Source organism: Bubalus kerabau, chromosome 23 (genome assembly GCF_029407905.1).
Source record: "Bubalus kerabau isolate K-KA32 ecotype Philippines breed swamp buffalo chromosome 23, PCC_UOA_SB_1v2, whole genome shotgun sequence".
Lineage (NCBI taxonomy): Eukaryota > Metazoa > Chordata > Mammalia > Artiodactyla > Bovidae > Bubalus > Bubalus kerabau.
The window spans coordinates 4,657,191-4,681,478 of NC_073646.1; the positions used below are offsets into that span (position 1 = coordinate 4,657,191).

The 24,288-nt window shown below is 53.1% G+C and overlaps 1 protein-coding gene across 6 annotated transcripts; it reads right to left on the reverse strand.

Moving 5' to 3' along the window:
* On the reverse strand, window positions 1–24,288 carry CDIP1 (cell death inducing p53 target 1). Of its 6 annotated transcripts, XM_055562425.1 has the most exons (7): window positions 23,811–23,945; window positions 10,752–10,915; window positions 2,892–2,974; window positions 2,314–2,418; window positions 2,054–2,209; window positions 1,440–1,713; window positions 1–1,332 (listed from the first exon to the last, which is right to left on the reverse strand). In XM_055562425.1, the coding sequence occupies exons 4-7, from the start codon at window positions 2,396–2,398 to the stop codon at window positions 1,221–1,223; spliced, it is 627 nt and encodes a 208-aa protein (XP_055418400.1). In that variant the 5' UTR covers window positions 2,399–2,418; window positions 2,892–2,974; window positions 10,752–10,915; window positions 23,811–23,945; the 3' UTR covers window positions 1–1,220. The 6 variants fall into 6 exon arrangements, with proteins under 6 accessions (XP_055418400.1, XP_055418398.1, XP_055418402.1 ...); XM_055562423.1 differs by lacking the exons at window positions 10,752–10,915; window positions 23,811–23,945 and adding an exon at window positions 24,162–24,288; XM_055562427.1 differs by lacking the exons at window positions 10,752–10,915; window positions 23,811–23,945 and adding an exon at window positions 24,162–24,288 and having other exon boundaries at window positions 2,848–2,974.

Here is a 24,288-nt window from a genome sequence, read left to right on the forward strand (position 1 = left end):
TGGGGGAGTGAAAGGGCCAATTTAATGAGGAACTATCAACTGAGACTGGCCACGGTTCACAGTGACAGGAGGCCATGCAGTGGCTGTGCAAGACCAGGAGGGGGCGGCAGGATACAGCGGTCCACAGGAGCAAGTTCACAGACAACCCTTCAGGAAACAGTGTGTGCTCAGGCCCAGGGCGGGGCTGGTGGCCACCAGGACACCTCTGCCACTTGTGGCTGCTCCTTCCTTGTCCCAAGCCTGTCCCAGTCCAGCGCCACGGCTGCTCCTGCTGCAGCACCTGCTGATGGAGCAAGAGCAGTGACGGCGAACCAGCCAGGGTGCAGGGCCCTGTGGGCACCGGGAGGAGGGCCCGTGGAGAGTGCACAGCATAGCCCAGAGTGCCCGCAAGGAAGCCCCGCTCTGTCATCTCTGGTCCCACCTGGGATGCTCCAGGCAGGCTGTGCCCACACGCTGCAAGGGCACGGTATAGCCAGATGGCCCGGCTCCTGGGCATTCCTTCTGGCCCCAGCAAAGGCTGGGCTTCATGGGGTGTGGCTGAAAGGGAGCTGGGCAGGGGCCATGGAGAAACGCTTCTTGGCAAGCTAGGGTCCAGTCCCTCACCCCGTAGCCTGCAGGTGTGCTGACCTCCATTTACCCCAGGTAATTCCTGGGCACAGTTAAGAATTCCTGAGTTCTGAGGGCCAGAGTCATTGCTTCTGACCGTCGTGCCTGCCTCTAGCATCCACAAACTCAGGCCTGCCTGGGTCCATCCGCCACTCTCAGCCCAGCAGATCAGAAATGACAGTGGCTATGGGCTCGGCCCCACTGCAGGTCCCGGTCTGGGGAACCAGCCACGGCTCTGGCTGCTTTTGGTCCCAGGGAGACTCTGGACCAAACCTGTACCTGGTACAGAAATGGAGAAGAGACCCCAGCAGGGAGGACCACATGAGGAGACCACTCCCTCTCGTCTTCTTGATCACAAATGCCTAGCATGGCAGCAGCACGCAAGCTCAGCGCCATCCCCCACCACTCGCTGGCCCTTGGCCTGAAATCCAACAGAATTTTTGCCACCAGAGTCAGATGCTCAGGGAAGGGCAAGGCGAAGAGGACAAGACTGCCAGGGGACGGACCAGTGGAACGGCTTCCAACCCCCAGTGGGAGCAGGGAGGTGAGCCACTGAGTGCAGGGGGCGAAGCACGGGGGGCCAGACGGACAGCGGGGAGTCCAGGCCCAGCCCGTCAGCACAGGCGCTTGTACGTGTAGATGTAGGCCTTGCAGCTGGGGCACGTGTGCGTCACATCCTTGAAGTCGTTGATGAGGCAGGGGATCAGGCAGCAGCCCAGGTCACACCTGCATCAGGAGAGACGGGGGCCTGAAGATCAGGGGCCGAGAGCCTGGCCCCTGCAGGGCAGCAGACGTGGGCACAGCGCCACCCCGCGGGTGCCTGCACCACCTACCCCATGAAGCAGCAGAAGAAGCCCAGCACGAAGTTCATCAGGCCGATCTCATAGGAGATCTTGGTGGTGATGGCCTGCTGGCAGTGGGGGCACACGGTCTGCACGGGCGCGCCCTCGAAGATCTCTCCCTGCAGCACGGTCACGGTGGTGGCAGCCCCCGAGGGGACCAGGACCGTGGCCGTGTGGCCCCCAGGGCCAGCGTAGGGCCCTGGCGGGTAGGGCCCTGGTGGGTAGTAGCCCATGGGTGGATGGGGACCCGGAGGAGGGTAGAAACCTGGAAACAGAAGACGGAGCAAAGGCGGGTCACTGGCGGGCTGGGGCGCTGGCCCCACGGGAAAGGTGAGCACAAATCCCCGAGCCTCCAGCACCCCAGGACACAGGCTTGGGGCCCAGGCGACCATTGTCCTTCTCCCAGCCTTTCCTGGTCTCTGTCCCAGAGGACACAGAAGCTCCCTGTACTGTGCTCTTGGGCACCTTCCCGTGTCTGCTGTCCACCTGCATGGTCGGCCCTCTGCCCTTATGTTAAACACCCACACAGACTGCCGGCTGGCAGCAGAGGCTGGCCCAGCTGCCGACGCAGGGTGCTGGGCTGGGCGGGTTCCTTTCCGTCTTACCTGAAGGCATGTAGGTGCCGTCCGCGTTCACGTGTGGGGGGATGAAGCCAGGCTGGGGCATCGGGTGACCAGGCGGCTCATAGGGTGGGGGGCCAATGTCTGCAGGGGGCAGCGACATGCCCGGTGGGGGCTGCATCACAGCTGGGGAGGTGCGGCCTGGATGGGGCGGGGGGCGGGGGAGGAAGCGCAGAGGCTTAGTTGTTGGAGGGGCATGGCTCCAGGTGCAGCTCCCAGCAGCTGTGAAGGGCATGGGGCTCTACCTGGCGTGGGCGGAGCGCCACTTTTCTCCTCCAGAAGCGGGGCTGTGGGATCCCCAGGATAAGGAGGGGGTGGATCATTCGACATCTTTGCTGCTTCTTCTGGGCCTGGAGGTGAAACCAGGGTGCAGGCTGTGCTCCCAGCTAACCCCGCCCCCTCCACACAGGGCCTTCCGTGGCTCCTCCCGTGGGCGTCCCTTGCTCTTGGCCTCAGGTCACCTTCGCTCGTCTCCCCACACAGGTGTCATCGCTTGGTATGGGCCAGGGCCAATCCTTTGGTAGCACAGCCTCGGCTGCCCCCAGGCCCTGGAGATGCCCCACCACTGCCAAGGTAACCCAACCCAGAGCCACCATCTTGCAACCTCCAGAAACTCCAGCCTCAGGGGTCACCCACACTTCTGTGTGGGAGCCGAGGGCAGGGGGGTGGCCTGGTGAAGGGGGCGGAACCCAGCAGCTCGGGAACCTCATCTAGGGCGTCTCAAGGGCAATCCGACTGGGTCCTCTCCACCCCTCCCCCTGAGGGAGCACCAGGCTGACCTTCGCGCCAGGGCCTGCCTGTGGAGGGTCGGGCGACGCTTTACCTCTGATCCCAGGTACTCAGAAGAGACAGGCAGGTGAGGCTCCTTCCACCGCTGGCCTGGGCGAACACGCAGGGCTCTGGGAGCTGTTTTGGGGGGAGACCCACAGGCAGCGCCCTCAGCACCAGGGCAGAGCTGGCCCTGGGCACCTGGCTCCACGCAGCCGCGGTGCCATCCTGTGTCCCTACCCACGCCCAAGCTCCCCCTCCCCTCCCCACAGCTGCTGTCCCCCAGGACCACGGCCGGTCCTCCATCCTCTCCCCACCAGCCCAGAGCAGCCCCCACACATCCACATGCCCTGCGGGAAGCAATCAAAACCAAGGGCATCTCCCCACAGAGTTGCGTTCTGTCTCTTTTAGTAAGACACTTCCTTCAACTCTCTTCAACAGCATGAAAGCCCCTAAATTAGTAGCATTTTAAAGTGAGACTTATTTGTTTTTAACTGAAATAATGTGAACTAGGAAAAAGAGCTGCAGGAATAGGGGGTCCCCAACAATCCTGTAGCGCGGGCGGCTGCGACGGCGCACAAGCGTGGCCGAGAGGAGCTACGTCCAAGGTCAGGGCAGAAGCCGGGAAGACCCCATGCCGGAGGGGCGGCAGCCAAGAGTGCTAGGCTGTGATGGCGTAGGAACGGCCAAGAGGAGCTACCCCACGTCCGAGGTCAGGGGCAGCAGCCGGGAGGAGCTACCCCCGGCCCAAGGCCAGGGGCGGCGGCCGAGAGTAGCAACTCCACATCCAAGGAGCAGCGGCTGTGCGGGCGCAGGAGGGCCTAGAGGAGCTACTCCACGTTCAAGGTCAGGAGGGGCGGCGGTGAGGAGATACCCCTCGTCCAAGGTAAGGAGCAGTGGCTGCGCTTGCTGGAGCAGCCGTGAAGAGATAGCCCACGCCCAAGGTAAGAGAAACCCAAGTAAGATGGTAGGTGTTGCAAGAGGGCATCAGAGGGCAGATACACTGAAACCATAATCACAGAAAACTAGTCAATCTAATCACACTAGGACCACAGCCTTGTCTAACTCAATGAAACTAAGCCATGCCCTGTGGGGCCACTCAAGATGGGAGGGTCATCTTGGAGAGGTCTGACAGAATGTGGTCCACTGGAGAAGGGAATGGCAAACCACTTCAGTATTCTTGCCTTGAGAACCCTAAGAACAGTATGAAAAGGCAAAATGATAGGATACTGAAAGAGGAACTCCCCAGGTCGGTAGGTGCCCAATACGCTGCTGGAGATCAGTGGAGAAATAACTCCAGAAAGAATGAAGGGATGGAGCCAGAGTGAAAACAATACCCAGTTGTGGATGTGACTGGTGATAGAAGCAAGGTCTGATGCTGTAAACAGCAATATTGCACAGGAACCTGGAATGTCAGATCCATGAATCAAGGCAAATTGGAAGTGGTCAAACAGGAGATGGCAAGAGTGAACGTCAACATTCTAGGAATCAGTGAACTGAAGTGGACTGGAATGGGTGAATTTAACTCAGATGACCATTATATCTACTACTGCGGGCAGGAATCCCTCAGAAGAAATGGAGTAGCCATCATCGTCAACAAAAGAGTCCAAAATGGAGTACTTGGATGCAGTCTCAAAACAACAGCATGATCTCTGTTCGTTTCCAAGGCAAACCATTCAATATCACAGTAATCCAAGTCTATGCCCCAACCAGTAACGCTGAAGAAGCTGAACAGTTCTATGAAGACCTACAAGACCTTCTAAAACTAACACCCAAAAAAGATGTCCTTTTTATTATAGGGGACTGGAATGCAAAAGTAGGAAGTCAAGAAACACCTGGAGTAACAGGCAAATTTGGCCTTGGAATACGGAATGAAGCAGGGCTAAGGCTAATAGAGTTTTGCCAAGAGAACGCACTGGTCATAACAAACACCCTCTTCCAACAACACAAGAGAAGACTCTACACATGGACATCACCAGATGGTCAACACCGAAATCAGATTGATTATATTCTTTGCAGCCAAAGATGGAGAAGCTCTATACAGTCAGCAAAAACAAGACCGGGAGCTGACTGTGGCTCAGATCATGAGCTCCTTATTGCCAAATTCAGACTTAAATTGAAGAAAGTAGGGAAAACCACTAGATCATTCAGGTATAACCTAAATCAAATCCCTTATGATTATACAGTGGAAGTGAGAAATAGATTTAAGGGACTAGATCTGATAGATAGAGTGCCTGATGAACTATGGACGGAGGTTCGTGACATTGTACAGGAGACAGGGATCAAGACCATCCCCATGGAAAAGAAATGCAAAAAAGCAAAATGGCTGTCTGGGGAGACCTTACAAATAGCTGTGAAAAGAAGAGAAGCGAAAAGCAGAGGAGAAAAGGAAAGATACAAGCATCTGAATGCAGAGTTCCAAAGAATACCAAGAAGAGGTAAGAAAGCCTTCCTCAGCGATCAATTTGCAAAGAAATAGAGGAAAACAACAGAATGGGAAAGACTAGAGATCTCTTCAAGAAAATTAGAGATACCAAGGGAACATTTCATGCAAAGATGGGCTCGATAAAGGACAGAAATGGTATAGACCTAACAGAAGCAGAAGATATTAAGAGCTGGCAAGAATACACAGAAGAACTGTACAAAAAAGATGTTCACGACCCAGATAATCACAATGGTGTGATCACTCACCTAGAGCCAGACATCCTGGAATGTCAAGTCAAGTGGGCCTTAGAAAGCATAACTATGAACAAAGCTAGTGGAGGTGATGGAATTCCAGTTGAACTATTTCAAAGCCTGAAAGATGATGCTGTGAAAGTGCTGCACTCAATATGCCAGCACATTTGGAAAACTCTGCAGTGGCCACAGGACTGGAAAAGGTCAGTTTTCATTCCAATCCCAAAGAAAGGCAATGCCAAAGAATGCTCAAACTACCACACAATTGCACTCATCTCATACGCTAGTAAAGTAATGCTCAAAATTCTCCAAGCCAGGCTTCAGCAATATGTGAACCGTGAACTTCCAGATGTTCAAGCTGGTTTTAGAAAAGGCAGAGGAACCAGAGATCAAATTGCCAACATCCGCTGGATCATCGAAAAAGCAAGAGAGTTCCAGAAAAACATCTATTTCTGCTTTATTGACTATGCCAAAGCCTTTGACTGTGTGGATCACAATAAACTGTGGAAAATTCTGAAAGAGATGGGAATACCAGACCACCTGACCGGCCTCTTGAGAAACCTATATGCAGGTCAGGAAGCAACAGTTAGAACTGGACATGGAACAACAGACTGGTTCCAAATAGGAAAAGGAATACATCAAGGCTGTATATTGTCACCCTGCTTATTTACCTTATATGCAGAGTACATCATGAGAAACGCTGGGCTGGAAGAAGCACAAGCTGGAATCAAGATTGCTGGGAGAAATATCAATAACCTCAGATATGCAGATGACACCACCCTTATGGCAGAAAGTGAAGAGGAACTAAAAAGCCTCTAGATGAAAGTGAAAGAGAAGAGTGAAAAAGTTGGCTTAAAGCTCAACATTCAGAAAACGAAGATCATGGCATCTGGTCCCATCACTTCATGGGAAATAGATGGGGAAACAGTGTCAGACTTTATTTTTTGGGGCTCCAAAATCACTGCAGATGGTGACTGCAGCCATGAAATTAAAAGACGCTTACTCCTTGGAAGAAAAGTTATGACCAACCTAGACAGCATATTAAAAAGCGGAGACATTACTTTGCCAACAAAGGTCCGTCTAGTCAAGGCTATGGTTTTCCCAGTGGTCATGTATGGATGTGAGAGTTGGACTGTGAAGAAGGCTGAGTGCCGAAGAATTGATGCTTTTGAACTGTGGTGTTGGAGAAGACTCTTGAGAGTCCCTTGGACTGCAAGGAGATCCAACCAGTACATTCTGAAGGAGATCAGTCCTGGGATTTCTTTGGAAGGAATGATGCTAAAGCTGAAACTCCAGTACTTTGGCCACTTCATGTGAAGAGTTGACTCATTGGAAAAGACTCTGATGCTGGGAGGGATTGGGGGCAGGAGGAGAAGGGGACGACAGAGGATGAGATGGCTGGATGGCATCACCGACTCGATGGACTTGAGTTTGAGTGAACTCCAGGAGATGGTGATGGACAAGGAGGCCTTGTGTGCTGTGATTCATGGGGTTGCAGAATCGGACACGACTGAGCGACTGAACTGAACTGAACAATCCTGCTGAAGGAGAAGGAGCCTGGAGTCAGTCAGTTTAAATATTAAATGTAACAAACCAGTGGCAGGGCCAGAAGGACCGAGTCCAAGCAACAAAAGTGAAAAAAGATAAAATCAATTTCATCAAAATATAAGACTTGTGCTTCTAAGGACACCATCAAGAAAGTGGGAAGACAGCCCACACAATGTAGGAAAATTCTTTCAAATCAAATATCTTAGGGACCTGCACCATTTAGAATCCATAAAGAACTTTTCTAACTCATTAACAGAAAAGATGACTCAGTTTTTAAAATGGGCGAAAGGATGGGAACAGACATTTCTCCAAAGGTAAACAAACGCTCAATAAGCACATGAAAAGAACCTGAACATTCTGAGTCAAAAGGTGACTGCAAATCAAAACTGCAAGGTACCGTTTCCTACCTACTGGGATGGCTAAGATGAAAAGGACAACAATGAGGATCAGGTAGAGAAAATGGAACCTCTCCCCGCCCCACTGCTGGTGTAGCTGCTCTGGAAAACAGTCTGGCAGTTCTTCAAGAATTACCCAGCAGTTCCGCTCCTAGGTATATACCCCAAAGAACTGAAAACTCTTGTCCACACAAAAACCTGTGCAAGAATGTTCATAGCAGAATTACTCATAATAGCCAAAAAGTGTAAACAACTCAAGTGTCCATCAACTGATAAGTGGATAAACAAACTGGCCATATCTATACAGTGGAATATTATTCAGCCATGAAAAGGGATTAAGTATGGACACAGCTATAACCTAGATGACCCTTGAAAATGTGATGCTCACTGACAGAAGCCAGACACAAAGGACCATGTATTGTATGATTCCGTATATGAGGTAAATCCAGATAATCCACAGATGCGGAAACCAGATTAGTGGTTTCCAGGGGTTTGGGGGGTTGGCCTACGGCCAGTATGGAATTCCTTTTGGGACGCTGTAGATGTTGTAAAACTGGAATGATGGTTGCATGGTTCTGTGACTAAACTAAAAACCACTGAATTGCACACTTTAAAATTTCTCAGCTGAGGCATGATCTTAATTCTCTGACCAGGGATTGAACCTGTTCCCCCTTGTACTTGGAGCACAGAATTTTAACCACTGGACCGCCAGGGAAGTCCCTGAATTGCACACTTTAAATGGGGAAATCATATGGTATGCAGATTATTGTACATCAATGAACTTATTAAACTCAAGGAAAACACAATTGCCCAACCTTATCATCCTAATGCAGCCATTCTCTGCATGTCCCTGCCAGTCTGCACAGGCAGCCAGGTTTTTATATAGTTGCTGTTGTGACAAAGTTAAATCCTTTTAACACTGTGTCACATATATTTCCTCTATCCTCTAAGACTCCATGATCATAGATTTTAGTATTTCCAAAAAGGGGCCCATCCCTGTTTACTTGACCAAGCCCTATTAAATCATTTAGGAGGCTCCTTGTTACTGTCATGAAACAATGCAACACCTTTGACTAACGCTCTTTCCCTTTCTTGGATTATTTCCTTGGCCTAAACACGCCAGAAGTCAGATTATTAGGTCAAAAAATATAAACATTTTATACCTTTTGTGAAAGATGATGCTGACTTACAGCGCACACTTTGAGTACCGTTAATCACTGATTTGTAATGTTAAGATGACACTTGGTTTCATCGGTCTCCTACATCAGTAAGAGGGAAGACACCGCCACCGGAGTCGCCCAACACCGAACCTGGGGCAGGCGCTGCCACGGGCACGGCTCCCCCCAGGCCCTGCCGCTCCTGTCTCCTCTCCCCTCCACACCCACCCTGCAGCTGCCTTTCGAAGCCACGGCAGAGCCTGGGGGGCAGGCCCCTCTGTACCTATGACCAAGACAGCCTAGCACAGAATATTTCAGTCACCCTAAAGTGAGATTCCCCAGTGGCTCAGCGAGTAAAGAATCTGCCTGCGATGCTGGGGACTCAGGTTTGACCCGTGAGTCAAGAAGATCCCCTGGAGAAGGATATGGTAGCCCGCTCCAGTATTCTTGTCTGGGAAATCCCATAGACAGAAGAGCTTGGCAGGCTACAGCGCATGGGGTCCAAAAGAGTTGGACACGACTAAGCACACGCACACACAAAGTGGGGTGAAGCCCATCTCCATGTCGGTCTGTCTTTGGACCCATTTCCTGCTACAGTCTCATCTCGCCTTCCCCAGAACAGCAGATGCTGGGGGCCTCTGGGGTGGGACACAGGGCCAGGCACTTTCTGCAGAGCCCGGTCTCCCCACGCCCCTGAGTGGAGTTAAAAAGCACAAGACTTTTGGCCCCGGGAGGCAGCCCTGGCATCCTGCTCTGCTCCCAGCTCCTCCTGGTTCACTGCAGAGCACGCGGCTGTTGAGCCAGGGCCAGGGCCCAGCCAACTGGCAGCAGCCAGAGGCACCCCAGGGTCTCCCTGAGGAAGCCGGGAGGGCCTAGGCCCGGGTCAGCAGGATGTGCTCCTCCCTGGCTCCATCCCCTGGTAGAAACTCCATTTGGTAGTCTGAGCCGTCAGGACACATACCCTGCCTATGGGGAGGGTGCCTACCCTGCCTCCAGGGTCCCCACCCCACACAGGACCTGCTGAGGGAACACCAACACCGTCTTCTGGAGGAAGGCTGGGAGGGCAGCGTGGGGCTGAACCCCATCAGCACACACACGCAGGCTCCTGGAGGACGAGGAAGGGCGTGGGGCGAGATAGAGACAAGCAGGAGGACGGCGGCGGCCAGACGGAGGACGTTCTGACATCAGCTCCGCCAGGGCCGGCTACAGCAGCCGTTCTCAAGGTTTTTCGTCTCAGGACCCCTTAACCCTCAATTATTAAGGACACCAAAATGATTTTGTTTTTGTAGGTTATACCTATCAATACTTACCTTACTAGAAACCAAAAATAAGGAACTGTTAAAAGTATTTGTTCATTAAAAAAATTAACTCATTGCATGTTAACAAAAATTTTAAGTAACTACTTTCCAAAACAAGATTTAATAAGAAGACTAGCATTGTTTTACATTTCCGCAAACCCTTTACAAGTCTGGCTTAACATCATTAAGAAGTCTACAAATAACAAATACTGCAGAGGATGTGAAGAAAAGGGAACCCTCCTACACTGCTGGTGGGAATGTAGATTGGAGCAGCCACCACGGAACAGTATGCAGGCTCCTCAAAAAGTGAAAAATAAAGTTGCTAAATGATCCAGCAATCCAACTCCTAGGCATATATCTGGACAAAACTCTAATTCAAAAAGATGCATGCTCCCCCACGTTCGCAGCAGCACTACTCACAACAGTCAAGACATGGAAAAAGCCTAAATGTCCATCGACAGACGGATGGACAAGATGTGGTGCATATACGCAACCGAATACAACTCGGCCATAAAAAAGAATGAAGTGATGTGATTTGCAGCAACATGGACGGACTGAGATGATCACACTAAATGAAGGAAGTGAGAAAGATAAATATCATATGGTATCACTTATATGCGGAATCTAAGTGAAACTCGCTCAGTCGTGTCCGACTCTTTGTGACCCTATGGGCTATGCAGTCCATGGAGTTCTCCAGGCCAGAATACTGGAGTGGGTCGCCTTTCTCTTCTCCAGGGGATCTTCCCAACCCAGGGATCGAACCCAGGTCTCCCGCACTGCAGGTGGATTCTTTACCTGCTGAGCCACCGGGGAATCTAAAATATGACACAAAGGAACTTACCTATGAAACACAAGCGGACTTACAAACAGAACAGACTTGTGGGTGCCCAGTGGGGCGGGGGCAGGGGCGGGAAGGACTGAGAGTTCGGGATCAGCAGATGCAGACGCTACAGAAGGATAAACAACGAGGGCCTACTGGACTGCACAGCAACTGTATTCAGTAGCCTGTGATGAACCAGGGAAGAATATGAAAAATAATGAATATGTATGTGTAACTGAATCACTGCTGTACAGCAGAAACTAACACAGTGTTATAAATTAACTATACTTCTATAAAATAAAAAAGTCTGGCTTAAGAGAGGACAGCTGGATGCCTGTATCTGCTTCTCCATCCAATCTGTTGTGATGTTTTGGATGAAGTATGAGAAAAGCCAGCCTCCTACAGTAAGCAGCTGGAAAGGAGAGAGGGACTGAATAGTCTTTTCAGCTTATTGTGGACATTCTTCCAACACCACACCCAAACTTGACAGTTAAATATGGAATACGAATCTTTCACAACAAAATTTTCCCTATTACACTGAAAAAAATCACTGGGCTACCTGGCATTTGGAATGGCTCTTTTACACATGGCTGGTTTTATAACAGCATGCCTGGGTCATTTGGAAAATTCTGGCCCACATTTATGAGCTTGATTATTATGTAGATCTGGCAATGTCAAGGCATCTCATTATATGATATGCCCCTCTCAAAAAAAAAAAAATCACATTGTTAGTATCACCACCAATCCCATCAGAAAAGTCTTTACTACTGGGAAGTTGTCAAGCTCACAGCAGCAAAAACAAGTTTTCCAAGATTTTAACATTTTCACTTGAAAGCTCAAATTTTATCACTGGCAACAAATACAAAAACAAAAGGTCAGTTATTTTCCTTGAAGACTCACTTTGTCGGCCGAATCCCCAAGTCCAAATAACTATAGTCTGTGGGTCAGCTGTTATTTTAAGTAAATGTGGAGCTCCATGAAAACACCAGCTGAGTAGCTGGGCTCACAGCTCCAACAGCTGCACCGTGCTTCCCGAGGGACCCAGCATGCTGCACGCGCCTCCTCTCATTTCACCACACAAAACATGAACAACGCGCACCCAAGGGTCCAGCTAATACACTCAGTCATTTTTACCGCTTTTTCTTCAGTGAAGCCTGCAGGAACAAAGCCACGACAATCACTGGTGCAGCGGGTACCACACCTTGAGCTAAGTCCCACGGCTGCTGCACCACCCCTTCGAATGCCAACGTGATGGAAACAGGCAGAATAACTAATAACCTCCGAGTGTCCTTATAAACACAGTTCTGACCTTCAGCCCCTGGAAGATCTCAGGAAACCTCCAGGCGACTGCAAGTCACTCTTCAAGAGCTGCTGGATGAGAGGAGCCCCAAGCTGGTAAGGGGGTAAGTACCTGCAGGCAGAGCAGGTCAGGGCTCCACAGCCAGAGGGACTGAGAGGGCACTGTCCCAGGGGGCCTCCGAGCGGGCTGCTATCACTCCAGGGATGTGCCTGTGGCCACATGCGCCAGACTAGGTCAGACCCAGCTCTCCCACTCTGCAGCTGTGTGACCTCACTGAGCCTGTTTCCTCATCTGTAATCACACCTACCACTCAGGGCTGGAGCAAGTTTTATAATAAAGAGCGTGTGCGAACTGCCCAGAGCAGTAGCTTGCGGCCTCGCTCACGAGAACACTGAATAAATGGCCCCGGTTATCGGGGTTGATCATTATGAACAACATCCAACAGGAAGGAAAACAACACAGGCACTGCCGCCTCTGCCACAGCAGCCTCTGGTCCCCCAGGATCTCGGGGACCGGTGACCCAGTCCAGCCTGAGCGCCCGGCCCGCAGAGGTCACCGAGGCCCGGCAAGTGGAGGCCGACCTGGGGGCCCCTGAGACACCTTCTGGAAAGGAAGACAGCCCAGCAGTCCTCCTGAAGGGCCAGCTCTCTTTCCCAGCATTTGCCCTGGCACTCCACGGCTGCAGTGCCCAGGGAAGGGTACTGGGCCTGGACCCTGGCATCCACCTGGGGCCCTGGAAGCAGCAGCTGCAGGGCCGAGTTTCCCAGAGCTGGGCCGGCCTGCCCGCTGCTCCAGGAGCTCACCCCTCAGCTCCCGCAGCCACAGCACCATGATGCCAGCTGGCCCCAGGGGGGCTCCTCTGTCCCCAAGAGTCAGGTTCTAGGCGGCTGGCCAGAAGGGCTTGGGGCTTTGCCGGGAAAACAGAAAGCCAGCCTTTCGCCTTGTCTTCAGCTCCTGTCTGCTGAACCAAGGAGGCGCCCACTGCTCTGTGAAGGGTGGGGGGTCCCAGGGTCCACCAGAGGACAGAAGCACTCAGGCCCTTTGAGCATGCAGACCTTCCTGGAGGCCTGACCCCCACCGTCCACACCCCCCACCCTCTTGGAGGCATCCCTCTGCCTGAGGGCTGCTCACCAGGGATGGCCACTGGCTCTCTGGGCAACGCCACATAACCCTCCTGTTCTCGCAAGTCCCCAGGGGTGGGCTGAAGGACAGTCTGTGTGATGGCCACTTACCAGAAGCCCCTGGAACGGATGGTCCTTCTTTTGGGAATAACCAGAGGTCTGTTGGTGCTGACTGCTGTGTAGCACCTACTTCGTGCTGGGCACAGGCTGGGCAGTGGCAGGGAGTGAGTTGTGACCTTCCAGAAGCTCACAACTGAGTTGGGGAGACCAGAGTCAAAGACACACCCCAAACCCCAACCCCAAGGACACAGCGAGACCAGTGGTGGATAAGAAAGTACGCTGTGAAAGTACAGGCAGACCAGACCCGTTCCGGGGGTCAGGGGACATCTCTCCAAGCGAGCCGGGCAGGGGGAGAAGGTGGGGTCAATGCAGGCCGAGGGGGAGGGCAGGGACAGTGGCAGGACAGAGTCACAGGCCTCAGGAAGGAGGCTGTGCCCGGGATGGGCAGCCAGACAGCAGCCTGGAGCCATCGAGTCTCAGGGCAGCCTCAGAGGCACAGGGCCCGGGGCTGCCCTGCCACGGTCAGACCTGGGAGCCCCCGGAGGACCAGGGCAGCAGTACCTGTGTGAAGATGCTCTCAGCCCGTCTAACAACAGGTGCCCATGTGACTTGGTTCTGGCCAATGAGTCACATAGGCGACAGACATTCTTGGAAGCTGCCGAAAGGGAGCCGCCTCACCTGGAGATGGACCCCGTGTCCTCGGGCCCTCCTCCTGCCCGCCGCCAGGAGGCTGAAGGCTACAGCCCCGCAGCCACGCTGACCACGAGATGACCTCGGGAATGGAAGCCGTGCTGAGGACAGCTGAAGGTGCCCGGGCCCCGGATGACCATGGAGACGCCCTCCCGGCACTGACCACCTCCCCTACCCTGCAGTGAGAAACAAGCTCACTTGTTTTCACCAGTTATTTTGGGTTTCTGAGTAAATGCAGCCAGACCCAACCTCAGTATGGAAGGGAAACAGAGAAGCTGGTTTACAGCAATTCTCAACCCACAGCAGCCAGAATCTACTGATTCTGATTGGTACATTTCCAGCTGATTATTTTAACAAGGAAGGAAAACAAGTACTATTAACAATAAACAGTGCTCCCTGGGCCTGAGGCTTTGTAAACAAGAGGGGCCCCTCCCTGAAAAGCTCCCACAAGGACTTCCAGAGGCCTTGGCTTCCTCTAGCCCACACTGCCTTACTGAGCAGGCCCCGGGCCACCGAGTTCAGCACTGGTGGGACTGGAAATCCTGAACTCTGCCCCTTTTCCACTGTCCTTCCTGATAGAGGCAGGAGCCCAGACAGCATCACTGGTGGCTGCGAACCATTTCTTCATCTTTACACTTGAACATGGGTGTATCTGATGCCTTGGGAATTCTAAACACTTCAAAACAGGCTAAAGACACGGAAAGGACCAGAAAGCAGATGTGGTTTTCCCATCTGGCTGCTCTCCTCTCACCAGCCCCACACACTCCTCTGGGATGAATATCACAGCTCCATGGAGCTGATACATCAGCCTAAGCCAATGGCCCCAAATACCACAGCCTGGGCCCTTCCCCGGGGAGGCTGGAGCCCTGATGGCACAGGTCAACCTGAAAGTGCAGACGCCTCGCCTGCTAGTGCCCAGGCGTCTGGCCACCTGATACTTCAGAGTCTGTCTTCCCATCTGTGAAATGGCAGCAGCCGCCCCAGACCCACAGGGTTGTGTCAGTGAGGTCGTGATGAGAAGAGCAGGCAGCACTGTGTTCCACAAACACAAACAATGCTTTGCATACATACAAACAGCTGTATTTATGGAGCCTCAGCAGAGCGTGGAAAAGGAAATATACAATGAAACAGAAAAGAGAGAATATGCTGGTTGCTCTTCATCAGAAGGAAAATCAAACAGCCGACAGGACTCCAAGAATGGTCTGGGCTAAAAAAGCTGTAAGACTTCTAGGAACCGTCACGATGACGACAGTAACGAGCACACGGTGTCTGTCACGCTGAAGCCGGCTGGAGTTGAGGCAAACCAGTCTGAGCCCCCGGGACAGAGGCACGGGCACCTGAGCCACGGCAGATCAGGCGGGTGCACATAGCTTTTCTGGAGGACAGCCTCACTGCCTGTACCTCCTCCCACATTCAGTCCATTTAGAGGCATCTGTCCTCGAGGCACACGCACGGACGGGCTGTGTCCCACTCACGCGATGGGAGTCTCTACTTCAGTTTTGTAGGAATTTGGTAACACCACTCAGTTCTGTGCCAAGCCCCTTCCCAGTGCTCTAGTAAAACCGGGGGGATCCAGACCATGAAGCCGGGACACGAAGACCACCCAGGGTAGTTCCAGGTGGCACTGGTGGTAAAGAATCCGCCTGCCAAGGGACTTCCCTGGTGGCCCAGGGGTTAAGACTCTGCGCTCCCAATGTAGGCGACACAAGTTCAATCCATGGTCGGGGAACTAAGATCCTACATGGTGCACAATGAGGCCAAGCACCCGCCTGCCAACGCAGCAGACATAAGAGATGTGCATTTGATCCTGGGTGGGGAAGATCCCCTGGAGGAGGGCATGGCAACCCACTCCAGTATTTCTGCCTGCAGAATCCCCACAGTCAGAGGAGCCTAGAGGGCTACAGGTAGTTCCAGCCTTGGATACCCCTCCTGGAGAGCCAGCAGGAGGTCACCTGGGAGAGGGGCCGGGTGAGAAAATCCCAGAAGACAGATGCATGAGCAAACTGAGACGGGGCTTGCCCAAGACACAAGCTGGAGAGATCTCCTCCTGCCCCTGAGCCCCCTACCCCCCACCCCGGCAGGACCAGGCTCAGGAGCTCAGTTTCTGCTTCTACCGCTGGCACAGAGGAGGAAGTACAGACAGGAGGGAACGAGGAGCCAGGGCCAAAAACAGATGCAGCTGCAACCACGACTGAATAAACAGGACAGCCACACCTGCTGGATAGGCAGGGCTCGGTAACCAGAAGGCGGACTAATTTTAGAAATGCGATGAGTCTGAAGAACCAACGCTTAGGCAATCAGAGTGGAACCCTGAAAAGACGAAGTCCTTGCCTCTGCCTTTGTTGAGCCGACACGAAATGGAAGGCAGCTCTGTGCCCCACTATACCACCACGGTGAGCTGACGCAAAATGGACAGCCTTGCGGTTGATTCTATTTTAATTGGTTATCTCAGATCAAGACACACCAGCCCAATCCAGGAAAAAGGTTCTAGGCCCTGAAGTGCAGCTCAGCCACATGGTCACTACAAGGTCCCCCGGCTGTAAGACCTATTTTGGACACAGATGCCTGCTGGCCTCACCAGCCCAAGTGAGGAGTCGGCCTGCTACCAGGCCTTGCCCAGGTCCCCCCATTCCGTTGGGGAGGAGTGGATCTCTATACTCCCGAGAGAAGGCTTTGCCTTTCTGCCCTCATGAGCTCTAAGGTCCTATATGCACCCCTTGGGAGTGTCTCTGTGTCACACAAGTCCCTCTGTTGCAGGCAGTCTCACTTCTCACACTAGACACTGCCGGGAGGAGAACGTCTGCCTCGGTCAGTCCAGCATGGCACGCTTCTAGAGGTCACCTGGATGGAGTCAGTGAAAAGAAAAAAGCCCAAAGCCAGCAGACTAGTAATTATTCCCAGGGTGGGACCTCACCGTTCCAACGGTAAACAGCCTTTGAAAGGGCATGTGGTAAGCTGTGTACAGGCTGGCACACAGCAGTCTAGGGGCACACTCTCCAGAGGAAACGTCCCTATATGCAGCAAGGGGCGCCCACATGCCCGGCACTGACAATCCCCAGGGGCTGGTGTCCAGGACAAGGACACGATGTCCACAGAGGTGAAGGGGAGAGTGGGAAAAGCGCTCTGGGAAATGTGAGTGGGGAGCAAATATAACCAGAATTTGAAATTATACTCCATGAAATAGTACAAGGAAGCTTAACTAAACTCCTGTCACTCTAAATGGACATCTGACCTGAAGAGTTGACCCAAGCCGTTTGGAACAGAATTATTTTGGATCTCCTCTTTGAGGAAGTGGGAACTCATATTATATCTGGGGTTGCCTTATTTTTAGCCATGTGTGTATTCATGCATCTAGAGGTCACCTTTCAGGCCGGAAGTGTCTCTAGGGATCACCAAGTCCAAGGTGTCAGCTGACATACATCTGGTCTTCAGACATTACTAAGAGCCCACAAAGGCAGGCCTGGACTACTCATCAGGCTCTTTTCTAAGCCCTGAAGATGAGTTAACAGCTGTCCACAAACTAGTGGGAGAGGGGCCATAAAACACAGAAACTGGTAAAATACATTAGTAGGTCAGCTGGTGAGGCCTGCCACGGTGGAAGGATAAGCAGGGAAGGGAGGGCTTTTCTGAGGCGAATCTTCAAAAAGACAGGCCTGAGGTGAGGAGAGAGCCTCCCCCAGGGCTGGCCCTCGTAGTTCAGCTCGTAAAGAATCTGCCTGCCATGTGGGAGACCTGGGTTTGATCCCGGGGTTGGGAAGATCCCCTGAAGAAGGGCATGGCAATCCACCCCAGTATACTTGCCTGAAGAATCCCATGGACAGAGGAGCCTGGTGGGCTACAGTCCATGGGGTTGCAAAGAGTCAGACGCGAATGAGAGACCAAGCACCAGAGCGGTTCCACCCAGAAGACTGGAACGTGCCCATACACCTGTGCAAGGGGAGTGAGGTGGAGGGGTCCCTGCACTGTCCAGGATGCTAACGTGGGTCCCCGAGTCCTGAACCCTACAGTGCTTGGTCCCCACCTCCAGTAGACACAGGTTCTGTTTGGCCAGTGTGACTGGGACCACAGAGAAATGGGTCCCAGTGTGGCCCCCACGCTCTCCAGGAGGGGCAGGTAGACAGACGACCTGAGCTTAGAAACCAAGGCCTGCCCCGAGTGCCAGAGCTGAGAAGTGGTCAGGTGAACAACATGGAATTCCTCTGGTTCTGGGATTCAGTTCAGTTCAGTCGCTCAGTTGTGTCCGACTCTTTGCGACCCCATGAATCACAGCATGCCAGGCCTCCCTGTCCATCACCAACTTCCGGAGTTCACTCAGACTCACGTCCATTGAGTCAGTGATGCCATCCAGCCATCTCATCCTCTGTCGTCCCCTTCTCCTCCTGCCCCCAATCCCTCCCAGCATCAGAGTCTTTCCAATGAGTCAACTCTTCGCATGAGGTGGCCAAAGTACTGGAGTTTCAGCTTTAGCATCATTCCTTCCAAAGAAATCCCAGGGCTGATCTCCTTCAGAATGGACTGGTTGGATCTCCCTGCAGTCCAAGGGACTCTCAAGAGTCTTCTCCAACACCACAGTTCATAGCATCAATTCTTCGGTGCTCAGCTTTCTTCACAGTCCAACTCTCATGTCCATACATGACCACTGGAAAAACCATAGCCTTGACTAGATGGACCTCTGTTGGCAAAGTAATGTCTATTTTTTCAATATGCTATCTAGGTTGGTCATAACTTTTCTTCTGGGATTAGCCAACTGTATTCGGCAGAGCCATTACTACCCAAGTTTGTTTGTTTATTCTTTCTTTCAAGTGACCACCTGCTTGAAAAGACTTAAGATTCTTTACTCTTTAATTCAGCCAACACTTCACAGGCCTCTCCATGAAGGCCACTCACTGCCCTGGTCCCTCCCCTCAGGGAGCTGCAGATGAAGGCAAGGCTCACACTTGAGAAAAACTTACAAAAGATACTCGGCAAAACCCAAGGAGACCTGTGATGGCAGGTGCTCCGGGTGAGAGAAGGGTCGGTCTGTGGGTGGGGGCCTTGGGAAGTCTTCGAGGACCGGGTGAGCCCTAGGTAGGCCCTGCAAAGTGAGCTGGGGTTCCAGGACTGGAACTAAGAATCACTAGGAGGAAAGAACTGTGGTCAAGGGCCCAGCTGCCCCAGGCAGGCCGGCAGCTCCTGGAAGGCCGGGGTAGTGCCGAGGGTCAGTCTCTCCGCGGCCCCAGGCAGCACATCAAGTATCAGCTGACAAAGTGATACTCCAGGCGGGAGCTCTGCCCGCAGCCCGTGGGCCCTGCTTCAGGGAGCAGCACCCCAGGCCCCAAGATGGATGTCTGGGAGGTGTCCCAGAGCCATCTCTGCCCCTAAACCCTGATCTGTAGGCAAGCCAAGTGAACACCATGGTTCAAAGAGCTCTCAGATCTTATCTGCTTGTCAAGGTTTAAAGTCAAGGTTCAAAGGGAAAAGTCTGGACTTGGCTGTGTGTTCCAGATCTCTTTACCACACTACACTCCAGACACCCCTGACTGTAGCTTACTCTCTTACAAACAAACCAAACCCTGCCCCCACCAAAGACCCATGCCTCTGCCTCCAAACCCTCTTTCCAGAAAATTGAGCCTCTCCTATACCTCCCTGCGGAGGGATACCCTGTCCCTCACTCTTGGGGCCCCACTGGAGAACACCTCATTGCCTGGGGGTGCAGCTCGGCCCCTAGCAGAGTGGTGCTGAACAAGCAAGTCAGTGAGGGAAGGCTTCCCACCAGCCTAACCCACCCCACAGGGCCAGAGCACAGCCTCCATCGAGAAGGCCCACACTGGCTCTCTAATGAGTGTGTCAAATATCCAGAAGAAAAAAGAAATGCTTTTCTTGAGTCACAGTCAGGTCCATGGAGCCATCTTCACAGGGGAGCCCCCATTTCCCTTCAGGCCTGCCGTCTCAGGACTGCTGGGTTTGGGACCCTGATCTGCCAGGGTTTGGGACCCTGGCAAGTCACTTGGTCCTCTGGCTGCGTCCTCAGCCAGGGGACACAGAGGTGCTCGAGCTAGGTTTGCAGCCCTGGCGCTGAGTACGATGACCACACACGGGTGAGGGCTCGACCAGGTGGGCACAGGGCGCATACAAAGCACACACTACAGATGGAACCTCCCTCCTGTTGCCTCCCCAGCCGGCAAGGCTGCTGCTCTTACTGTTAACTTTAACTGTGACAACCATCTCACTTCTTCCTGAAGTGATAACAGGCTGGGATTCTCCTCAAACCCCACCCAGGGCAACTCTTCCACCCTTCCCTACCTACTTCCACTTGCCCTGGCCTGTTTTCTCCTTGAAGGAAAGACACAGACAACAAAGCAGATTTGAGTTTGGACTGAATCAAAATTTACTGGACATGTCAACTACAAATTGGCACTTACCAAGAGCACTGCCAACGAGGGAACAACAAAGGCGTTTGCCATCTGCCTCTACTGAGACTGAACCCCATGCTGCTACATGCTGCTACCTTCAACAACCCCTGAGGAGTTCAGGGCAGAGTGAGGTATTCTGTGCTCCAGGGAATCTGGTGGGACACCTCTTTAGATAGTTGCTTGTTTTCTGGAACAGACTTTATGACCTCAATCCTTGCATCTCCTCATATCTAGAGAAGCATTAAATCCCTACATGGTGACATCAGATCCTTATGACTAACAAAAAACCTTTTGTAAATTGAGTGCTTCATGGTGTTGAACTCCCCCTTCACCAAAACCTTATATATTGCCTTTCCCCCACTGCTTTGGAGCAGTCTCTCAGAGCTATCTGAGATGCTGCCTCCCGGGCTTCAGTCCTCATTTTGCCCCAAATAAAACTTAACTCACAACTCTCAAATTGCACATCTTTTTTTTCAGTCGACAGACACAACATGGACTCAGCACGTTCACAGCTCTTCCTGGCCCCTCATGACACCTCCTTGGGGGTAAGAATGGATGGTCTGGACCACCCAGAGGACAGACCACGTGAGAGCTCATAGCACCCACAGATCGGGAGCACCAGAAAAAGTGATGAGACACGTTTTCTGGAAAAATGAAGCTCTGGAAAGGCAGATGCTTTGTTGCACAGCTTGAAAGTGACAAAAAGGCCTCCAGTGTGGGCTATGGAGTCCAGGCAGTGCTGGTCCCAGGACCCCAGCGTTGTCACCGGAGACTGATGACCAGAGAAGGAGAGGGAGTAGGTCCACAGGCTCAGGAGCTGACAGATCCTGCATGTCCTCACGTGGGTGGCCCTTCCAGGGGGAGAGGCTCTGCCTACCAGAGGTCCCCAGCCAGGTGCCCCCTGCCCTCTGCAGCACTAAGTTGCACCACAGCCTCTATCATCTTCAGGGGAGATGTGTCTTGGAGGATCCAGTCTATGCAGGGAGGAGGAGACCGCAGGCCTTTGTGGGATCCTAGAAACCGGCCCATTTCCATGCTGTGCACTCTACTTCCAAGTCTCTTTGTGGGGGCACAATAAGCCTCGCGCCACCACTGCCAGCCTGGCTCTCCCCTTCTCTCCTCCCCGCTGAGGGCCAGTGTCCTTTGCGGTGCTCCCACAGCATGCTGGCTGCTCACTGGCACAGCTGCCTCCCTCCTCATGAGGGCAGAGACATCAAAATACGATGCCATGACTTTAACTGGCACGCCTCCCTGTGTCCTATAGGAGTAAAACTATGTCTGTGCCCTTTCAGTAGTGTTTCTGAGAGTGGAGATGAATTTTCCCAGGCCCTGTCTCTTCTCTCCCCTTCAGATCACTGAAGAGAGAGGGTTAGAGTTGGTGTCTATGGCTGTGGAATTGTTAGGTAGGTAGAATAGGGAAAAGGAGTCCAAAATGGCAGTGGCTAAAAGACAAGGAAAGTCAAAGGAGGACCAGAGTGAAGACTTCAGGCAGAACAAACAGCACTCCTGGCTAAGCCCAATTTGCATAGGGCAGGCCCAGGTGGAGGAAAAAACATATAAAAGGAGGAGCCAAAGTGCTTTCTCACGGACTCTCTCTCCCGCGTGCCTGCGTGCGCTCTTTTCTTTCTCTGTCTCTCTCTCTCCCCTGCTATCTTCTAAATAAAATAGAGCTGTAACACTGATTTGCCTAAGAACTGTAGCACAATTTGTCCAAGACCCGAGAGCTGTGACACGCCGAGGGCTTTAATGTCCATTGCTCCAAATCTTTGTTGTGACGAGACAAAGAACCGAGGAACATACACTCGCGTGACAGAATAAAGTACCTGGACCCAAGGGACTCAGAGCTTAACTGGGCTATGCAGCCCTGTGCCCCTTAAGCATTAGGAAACACACCAAACCAGCAGGTTCAAATGGAGCAAGAAAGCAGGAATGGCTTCCAAGCTGACCACCTGCATCAGTTCCTAACAACTCTATCTGAGGGACAACCTGGCCATAAGGACACCTTCCATTAGCTCCCTTCGAAACAGTTCTGTTTCCTGAAGTAGCATTCGCACAGTTCATGCGTTCGCCCTTAGGGTGATTCTAGAACCACAACTGCCTGCTGTTTTTTTCAGATCTTTGCAAGAGCACATATGAAGTTCTGTCCTGGTTCCAGAGGCCTATCCAGAGTCCTCAGGTCTTCAGGGATGGGAAAGAGAAAGACTTCCAAGTATGCGGACAGTTAAAAAACAAAGGGAAGAATTCTACGACTACTGAATGCTATGCATGTTTAACCATCTGGGAGGGAAACAGACAGATAACCTCAATTCACCCTGATGCGGCGGGATGGTTAGAATGGTGATAAAGTATAATAAAATATTGGACATTTCTAGATGGTGTTCTATGGGCGGTCACTGTAAAATTTCTTCAACTTTCCCGTACATTTGGAATTTTTCAATATTAAACGTCTGCCAAGGCAGAGCTGGTGGGTCTCTCCCCATCCAACTCTTATCTTAGATCAGCCCTGAGGAAAGGAACAAAGCAGTAGAAGCAAGGTCACACTTGCCAGGCACTGCCCTGCCCAGCAGCCCACAGGAAACACACAAAACTTGTGAAGACACTATCCTTAAGGTCCTCCACCCTCCTCACTCTAAGACAAAGGTTCTCAACCCCAGAGGAGCCCGAGAATTATCTGGGGAACTTATTAAGTAGAGTCCTGGGGCACATCTCATAGCTGCTATATCTGAACCTCTGGGGGTGGGTCCCCCTAATCAGCCTTTTGAACAAGGGCCCCAGTGACTGACGCAGAGGACTTTAGGCCCACAATGGAGAAACTTACAGCCCCTTGCTCCTTACCTGACACCTGTTGAGACGATCCCTGGGAATATTTATAAGAAAGCAAAAACATGCCTACCCTTGAGTCAAGGGTCCAAACCTGGACTCGCATGATGCTGTGAGTTCAACTACAACAAGGTCTTCAATGGCATGAGGCTGGGCCCAAAGCCAGGTCAGGTCACTGCCTCCACCCCTCCACCCCACCCCCACCCCCACCCCCACCCCCACCCCCCCACCCCAACCCCCGGGCCCTAGCACCAGCATGTGTGGCCGAAAGCGGGCACAGAGATTTACAGATGTAAGCGGGCCGGGGAGGGCGGGGGAGGCAGAGACGCGCGAGGCCCAGCGGGCCTGCCAAGGTCACCACGGAGCCCAGCAGAGGCTTCTTTGTCACCGAGACCCTCCGCCCGAGCCCCTCTCCTTGAGGGAACAGCCCCTGCAAAAAACTGGGGGTGGTACTTCCCCAAGCTTGCCTGCAAGGATGTGGGAGACATGATGGCGGGACCCCAGGGTCGGGCCGGCAGCCCCTGGTGCACCAAGCCCGCCGCCCGTCCGGGCCTGGCTAAAGGTGTCACCGCAGCCCCGCGGGTGGCCGGCCAGCCTAACGACGGTACGACGTCAAAACCCCAAAGCCGCTCTGGATCGCTTCGGCGTCCTGGGAGGAGGCTACAGGCCCGCTGCGCCGCCCCCGGGGTCCCTTTACCTCGACAAGCCGGCCAGCCCAGGTCGAGAGAACGCAGAGACAGCCCGGGTCCAGAATGTCTGTCTCGGAGGACAAGACCCTCAGCTCCGCGGGGCTTTGCGCGCGCAACGCACCCCCCCCTTCCAACCAAAGGCCTCTGGGAGATGTAGTCCGTTCCAGGCCCTTGAGACGCGCTCTGCGGGCCAGCGGGGACCACGGTGCCCGGCGTGCACCGCGCGGGTGCCGCGGGAGGGGGCGGAGAGGTGGCTTCGCGGCCGGAGGTCGTCCCTCTCCCTGCGAGGGCCGTGAGCGCCCAGCCCTGCTCCCGAGGGACTCCACGGGAAGCCGTCTAGAATGGTCGGGGCGACTCACCGTCGCCGCGGCACCAGCGGCAGCCGCAATACCAAGAACGACCACCTCCGCAGCTCGCAGTCGGGCGTCTGTCAGAAGGAGGCGGGTAGGCTTTGGAGCAGGGCCGAGGCCCGAGGCGTCACGGCGA

Coding starts and splice junctions, on each gene's coding strand:
- CDIP1 (XM_055562423.1), bottom strand. CDS start 2,398: ATGTCGAATGATCCACCCCCTCCTTATCCTGGGGATCCCACAGCCCCG. Junction 2,210..2,313: donor TGGCGCTCCGCCCACGCCAG/GTAGAGCCCCAT, acceptor CGCCCCATCCAG/GCCGCACCTCCCCAGCTGTG. Junction 1,714..2,053: donor CGGCACCTACATGCCTTCAG/GTAAGACGGAAA, acceptor TTCTGTTTCCAG/GTTTCTACCCTCCTCCGGGT.